The sequence below is a fragment of the Tachysurus vachellii genome, chromosome 6, assembly GCF_030014155.1.
Source record: "Tachysurus vachellii isolate PV-2020 chromosome 6, HZAU_Pvac_v1, whole genome shotgun sequence".
Taxonomy (NCBI): domain Eukaryota; kingdom Metazoa; phylum Chordata; class Actinopteri; order Siluriformes; family Bagridae; genus Tachysurus; species Tachysurus vachellii.
In genome coordinates, this window is record NC_083465.1 from 13696641 (window position 1) to 13703258 (window position 6618).

The 6618-nt window shown below is 33.4% G+C and overlaps 1 protein-coding gene across 2 annotated transcripts; it reads left to right on the forward strand.

Moving 5' to 3' along the window:
- The first annotated feature begins 57 nt into the window (after positions 1-57).
- Positions 58-6128, forward strand: si:dkey-45k15.1 (exocyst complex component 3-like protein 4). Of its 2 annotated transcripts, XM_060872417.1 has the most exons (15): positions 58-76; positions 315-386; positions 786-946; positions 1178-1366; positions 1509-2118; positions 2206-2320; positions 2405-2536; positions 2629-2729; positions 2872-2985; positions 3104-3227; positions 3322-3444; positions 3528-3680; positions 3778-3899; positions 3992-4148; positions 4383-6128. In XM_060872417.1, the coding sequence occupies exons 3-15, from the start codon at positions 787-789 to the stop codon at positions 4383-4385; spliced, it is 2103 nt and encodes a 700-aa protein (XP_060728400.1). In that variant the 5' UTR covers positions 58-76; positions 315-386; position 786; the 3' UTR covers positions 4386-6128. The 2 variants fall into 2 exon arrangements, with proteins under 2 accessions (XP_060728400.1, XP_060728401.1); XM_060872418.1 differs by lacking the exon at positions 58-76 and having other exon boundaries at positions 238-386; positions 2408-2536.
- Positions 6129-6618: the final 490 nt, after the last annotated feature.

Here is a 6618-nt window from a genome sequence, read left to right on the forward strand (position 1 = left end):
TTTTTTTTTGGCAAAGAAAAGAGAAGGCGCTTACATTAAAAGAAAATCAGAAAAGAAAGAAAACTAGAGTAAATGGGTAAATAGCAGAGTGAAACGCTGTATCGGTAAAATTCATGCATGTCTATACTGTATATGAAAAGCTATAGATAGGTAGACAGACATACAGACAGACAGACAGATAGTTGTGCTGCTAATGTTTAATTATACCTTCTAACTTACTAAATAACTAACTAACTTAATTATTAACTTACTGACTAACTAGTAAGTAGCTAAATAACGTATATTTACTTTCAGGACAGTGATTTTTTTTACAGGTGACGTTTACCCGGTAGGTGTGACAGGAGAAATTGAAAGTAACAGCGCCTGCAGTTTTCACGTAAGCTCAGGTGAGTAGTTTTCCGTATTAAGTACTTTTTCTATTCCCTATTGTTAGTAAACGTTAGTAACAAAACGGTTGTATTAACGTCGGATTCATAGAAATATGTGTAGTAACACATGATTTGGGATTTTTTTTTTTATTCAATGTACTGTCCTTCGGTGTGTGTGTGTGTGTGTGTGTGTGTGTGTGTGTGTGTGTGTGGTTTCAGGGCGTTGTGTCTTTTTCATATATATTTCTCTCTCTCTCTCTCTCTCTCTCTCTCTCTCTCTCTCTCTATATATATATATATATATATATATATATATATATATATATATATATATATATATATATATAGATAGATAGATAGATAGATAGATAGATATGGATGTTCTGCAAATCTCATCTATGATATCTGTGCTCACAGAATGGCAGAAAGCGAAAATGCTGCTAAAAAGAGCCCAAGTGCCTCAGTGACTATGAAGACCTTAATAAGGAAATTCTCAATAAATAAAAAGAGAGAAAATGAAGTAGAAGCAGCAGATGGCACTGCCTCGAATACCAGGCCTATGTCCCCTGACACACAAAGTAAACTGAATTCACTTTACTATCACTTTCCTTTTACATGGCTCAATAATAGTATACAATGAAAAAAGAAAGTATGTAGCATGAAAAAGAGTGCTGTAACAGAGCTGTTTTACATGTAACATTTAAAAGTTAAAAATACATTTGTAGATATATAAACACTTACAATTAATGTCTTAAGAACTCTCGAAGGAGTGTAGAAGTGCAGTTGGTAAGAATTTATTTGTTGTTTAGAGTCACCTACAACAGAAGATGGCTTTAGGTGGACAAATTGGAGAAGTTTTAGGCGAAAGTCTAAAGAATGTAAGGAAACATTGAAGGAATCTGTACTAGAACAGGGTGCCACAACTGGTACAGTAATGGAGAAAGAAATCACTAACGACTGTGATTTCACCTTTAATATTTTGTCATCATCTTTGTCTGGTAAGTACTTTATTAAGTAATAGAGTTTACTAAAGTCTCATCATTCGGATCAATCAGTTATGATGTATATCTCTAAATGTGTCAAACAATCATGCTATATTTTTCTAATTTGAAACATTTTCTTTCATATCTCTTTGTGCAGTAATGGAGATAGATGGTCTCATTGAAAAAGCAGCCTTAAAAGAGGCCTATCTTAATATACTCACTCTGCAGAAGGAGATTGAATGTGAGCAGGACGCACTGGGGCAGGAAGATTCTCCAGTGAAATTAGTCCATAAAGAGAAAGACCTGAATTTACTCTACAACAATCTGATGAAAAAAGTTATTAATATTGCTTATCAATCCTGTGTCCAGCCTTCTTTCAACAATGATCTACTGGTGCAGGTGGCTGGCATCATTCAAGATAAGGAAAATAGAGAAAGAGATGTGGAGGGAGTGGGGGATTGGAGAGGTGCCTGGAGGGCTGCAATACAGCAAGGAGTTAAAGAGACACTTGGGAAGATTTATCTAAAGCAAAGTGTTCCCTGTGTTGGAGAACACTTGGAGCTTTTGGGTAAAATGATTGTGGAGTTGCTGGTGAAGGTAAAGGCAGAAATTTTGAATTTGTATCCACAGAGTTTCCTAGTGTTCGAAACCTATGCTTCATCTTGTCATGAGTATGTAGCTGAACACCTAAAAGTACTTCTGGGAAAGGTCACAGAACTGAAAGATTATAATGACATGCTGGATTTTGTTATCAACCGCTATCATAGGTGAGAAGTTGCAGTCAGTATTAAATACTTTCCTACTGAATAGGTGGACAATTAATTAAAATTTACCATTAGCATTGTATCTTACAGTGAGATGATTCTTAGCAGTCCTTCATTGCAGCCTGAGATGAAAGATCAGAAATCTCTCACACTATCTGATGATTTGCTTGGCCAGATGAAGAAAGCATATTGTGACCGTCTACAAGTAAGTAACAGCTATACTGACCTCAGCAATAAAATGCTTTGTTTTGTTGCTAACGGTGTGTATAACTTTTTTTTTTTAAATCAGAAGACTCTATATGACTCACTGGACAGTGTCATTAATGCTGAACAGGAGGAAGTATGGAAGAAGAAAGTAACACAGAAGAGTACAAAAGACGGAATATTTCTCAGCTCTGAAGTTCACACAAATGTCTGTGAAGTATGTGAAAATCTTAGTACCTATTTGACACAGATAGCAGGTGAAATTTTATAAAATTTGAAGGTAAACTCAACACACTCTTTTACATGTAGATGATCAAGACATATTCTGATAATTGTGCAAAGATCGACGAGAATCTGGAAAAGATGGCAATATGCAAATGTATGGAAGTCCTGAAACACTTTCCCAAAAGGTAAACAAAGCTCTTACATACTGACATGATAGCTGTAGCTTTCATCTATTGCATTTATTGTAATCTCTAAATATAAACCCAGACTCAAATTTAGTTTACCACGAAGGTACACATTTCTAGTGTCACTTTTTCTCTGGTCAAGATTTGAAGATGAGTTTTCAAAGCAGAGCCGTTCCTTGTTGGGTTCAGACTTACTGGACTGCTGTCTGTGGGCTGAATATCACATTGCCTATATCAACAGCTTTAGCTTGCTCAAGTAAGTCTTCAGTAAAATTAATTCATTTGTTAAATATGCTTGTGCAGGTAATTCACTAAATGATTTACATTTGAGTCAAGACTTGATAAATGTTCTATAATGATTGTTTCTGATCCAGAGAGCACATGGACGGCTATAGAAAGAAGTGCCCAGGACAAGTGGAAGAGCTTGCGATAGAGGTGGATGTACTCATTGACCATCTAAGACAAGCTTTACTGGAGCAATTTAAAGCAGAAATCGAGGTGGGTGAAATCGAAGTGAAATTCTGAATGTCAGAGTTAAATGATCCAGTTAATGTGGACAACTATGTCTTTCTTTTTCCTTTCTCTTTTTCAGCAATATTTGGGTGAGCTAATGACCAAGAAATGGCTTACCACAGACACTGATTTCAATGAACTAGTTAACAGAATAGAGACTTACTCTGGATACAATAAATCCATGAGACATCCATCTGCACAAGTGAGCATGATCATTTAGACTTCTGGTTAATTAATTTGGAAAAGAATATGTTACGTTATTGAAAATACTGTCTTGCCTTGCAGACGTTTGCCAATGATGCACATTACCATGTAGTGAAAGTGTACATATCAGAAATGCTGAGTAATAAATATTCCTGCAAAGGCAAGAAGAATGAGGAGGCTGCCGAGAAAATTAATAAGCAGTGGACTGAGCTTAATAAATTGTTCAGTGAAATGGTAAGACAGAGGTTCTGTTCATATGTTCAAATGAAAAAATACATATACTCATCATTATGTATTAAAATGTTAACATTTATGCATGTTGTAATTTCAGGGATCAACCTTAGATTGGCTTCACTCACTAGGAGGTCATATCAGTAAAATCATTGAACAGGAACATGAGAAAGATATAAAGAATTTCTTAACACCATTGGTTGAAAATTACCCTGACATAAGGCAAGCATAGTTTCTCATTCTTTATGACATGTTTATCCTATAGTACTGCACATACAGATAACATGTTCTTCTTATTTGTTTTTACTCGCTAGTAAAAAGCAGCTCTCAGCTATTCTATACTTCAGAGACAGTGGTTTTTTGAAGTTTGAGAGGTCATCAGCCATGCAGTGCTTCAGTGAGCTTAAGTGTCACATTGATAATGGGAAAACAGAAAATATTGGAAAGCACACCTTCTTCAGTGACATCAAGGTACTTATTAACTAAAAATCACATGCTATATTAAATTGATTTCTTTTAAATAATTTTAAATATAAGGGGAAATAAATCATATACTGTAGTTATGAATAGTCTATTAGGACAATTACCACTGTACATAATAATTATGTTTATAAATATAAAATAGTATATTTGTCTGTATCAACACGTGTGGAGTTTTCAATAAGTGTTATGATGTATTTTAATTATTTTTATTTTTATTTTTAGTGAAACAGACATCAGCCTGGTGCCCTTCTAAAAGTAACTAAGCCTTGATGACCTTTATCATTACATCAATTGTGTCATGAAGGTGGTCTGGGTTGGATGCAAGTGCAGATTTTATTAAACAAACAAACAAACAAACCAATCCAAAAAAGCATTCAAAAAAATGTAGTCAAGCCACTGATAAGGTCATAAATAATCAACACCTAACAGGGGCAAACACAAGAATTAATGAAGCAAATATATTACAATTAAAACTGAGAGCAAAAAAAAAACCAAGCCTCAACATTACTATTGATAGCCAACAGGAACAGTGAATATGAGTTTTGTGTTGTTTCTTATGTACAGTATACATAAAGCATAACATACAATTATCTTATTAAGCAATCGTGTGGCTGCAGTTCATCGCAAAATTCAGATAAATTCAGGTAAAGAGCTTTAGTTAACCTATGTGTGAGAGATTGCAAACAAGTGGTGCTGTGAAATTGTTAAAAGTAGATATTATGTATTCAGATGAAAAATCTCATCATTACATACCAAATTATAAACATTTATAATACATACATTGATAAACACATTAATGCTAATTCAGAGACCTCAGTGAGCTTCACTGACTAGTGTATCAAATTAATAAAATTACTGAACAGTTTGTTAAAAGCAGTTAATATGGTCACTATCACAAATTTGCTTACATTTAATAAAGACCTAGAAATAAGGCAGAATCTTGAATATTAAATATTCAAGATATTGTAAAATGTACTTTCTTTGTTTTAAATATTTATCTATGTTTTTAATATCAATCCCTAAATTAAAAACGTGTGGTCCTTATCAACGTTTCTAAAAACAAATAATCTCATGTGATAATAACAAAAAATTCAACAGATCTAACTGTTCCCCAAAAAGTAAATCAAAACTCAGAAACCAGATAGGAAAAATAAATAAACCCTAAAATTCAGTAACATGTCGAACCACCTTTTAGACGAATTCAGGATGAGTGCATCAGTTCATCGGGATCTGAAAGGGTTGACTTGGCAATTCTGCACCTGAATTTTTGTCTTCTTTAGACATTCGGGTGTTGACTTGCTGGTTTGCTTAGCCTAATAACATTTTGATTGCTTCGTACACAAACAATATTACAAAAAGTACTGTCTAAATGCTTATCTGGCTATAGTGCTTGGGTTTTTCATTACATACCTGAGCATTAATCTGTCTGATCTTGGAGTGTTTTTTTCCTCTGACCCCTAATCCTAGAAATATTGGCAACTGTCTTGAAGGTAATACATTTGTAAACAATCCCTCTCACTGTAAAACTGAGAATTTTAAATGGCATTATAACCCTTACCAGAATGATAAGTAGCAACATCTGCTCAGAAGACCAATTAATCTTGTGTTTCACCAGTAACATCTAGCTGCTAATTATTTACTTAATTAATTACTACATATTACTACATACTATAAGTCCATTTTTATTCTTACCTGAAATTAATTGTTGAATTTTTTTTTACAGAAGTTGATAAGGACAACCTAACTCTTATTTATATCATGATAAATAACAATCTGAAACTAAACAATACTGTACTTACTTTTTCCTATGACTTTATATAGTGAGTGTAATTTTGCGAAGTTGAGTGTGGAAATGTTATACTATGAAACACAGTTCAATGGAGTTTGTAGTGGAAACAGATAAAGACATGACAACATGTGAATACATAGAAAATTCTAGATATGTTAATAAATAACAAAGATGATAAATAGGAGAATATGGAATAATTCTGTTTGTGAAATAAGTCTTTACACCATAGTATATGAGGTGTTGGGTGTTTTAAAAAGTAATTCTACTTGGGCTAAAGGTGTGTTTGAAATTTGATTCACAAGTGAATTCATATTTAAACAGAATACATTTCTGTTTTTGTATTTCTATTGTTTTATATGTTAAGGTCCATTTAAAACCTAATATATCCTCAGGTACTGTTGTTTTGTATACGTTTATGAAACTTGTATTCCTAATTGATACATTTTTCTTTGTGCATCACTATTAGTTGCCACTAGATGGAACGCTACTGCAGTTGTTGCATGTTATAATCCAGAATGGTTTATAGCTTATAGTTTCAAAGTAATCTGGTGCTCTTTTGATCTATTATAACTGAACTAATATCATTCTGAAGGAGATTTCTTTATTGTTGCAATTCTTTCATGTTTCTGAAACATTGTGCCATGGGAATCATCTTAATAAAGGTACTTT

Bases quoted from the DNA above. Each gene is read 5' to 3' on its own strand.
- si:dkey-45k15.1 (XM_060872417.1), top strand. From the start codon at position 787: ATGGCAGAAAGCGAAAATGCTGCTAAAAAGAGCCCAAGTGCCTCAGTG. The intron at 1,367-1,508 runs GTAAGTACTTTA...CTCTTTGTGCAG, and splicing joins TTTGTCATCATCTTTGTCTG to TAATGGAGATAGATGGTCTC. The intron at 2,986-3,103 runs GTAAGTCTTCAG...TTTCTGATCCAG, and splicing joins AACAGCTTTAGCTTGCTCAA to AGAGCACATGGACGGCTATA.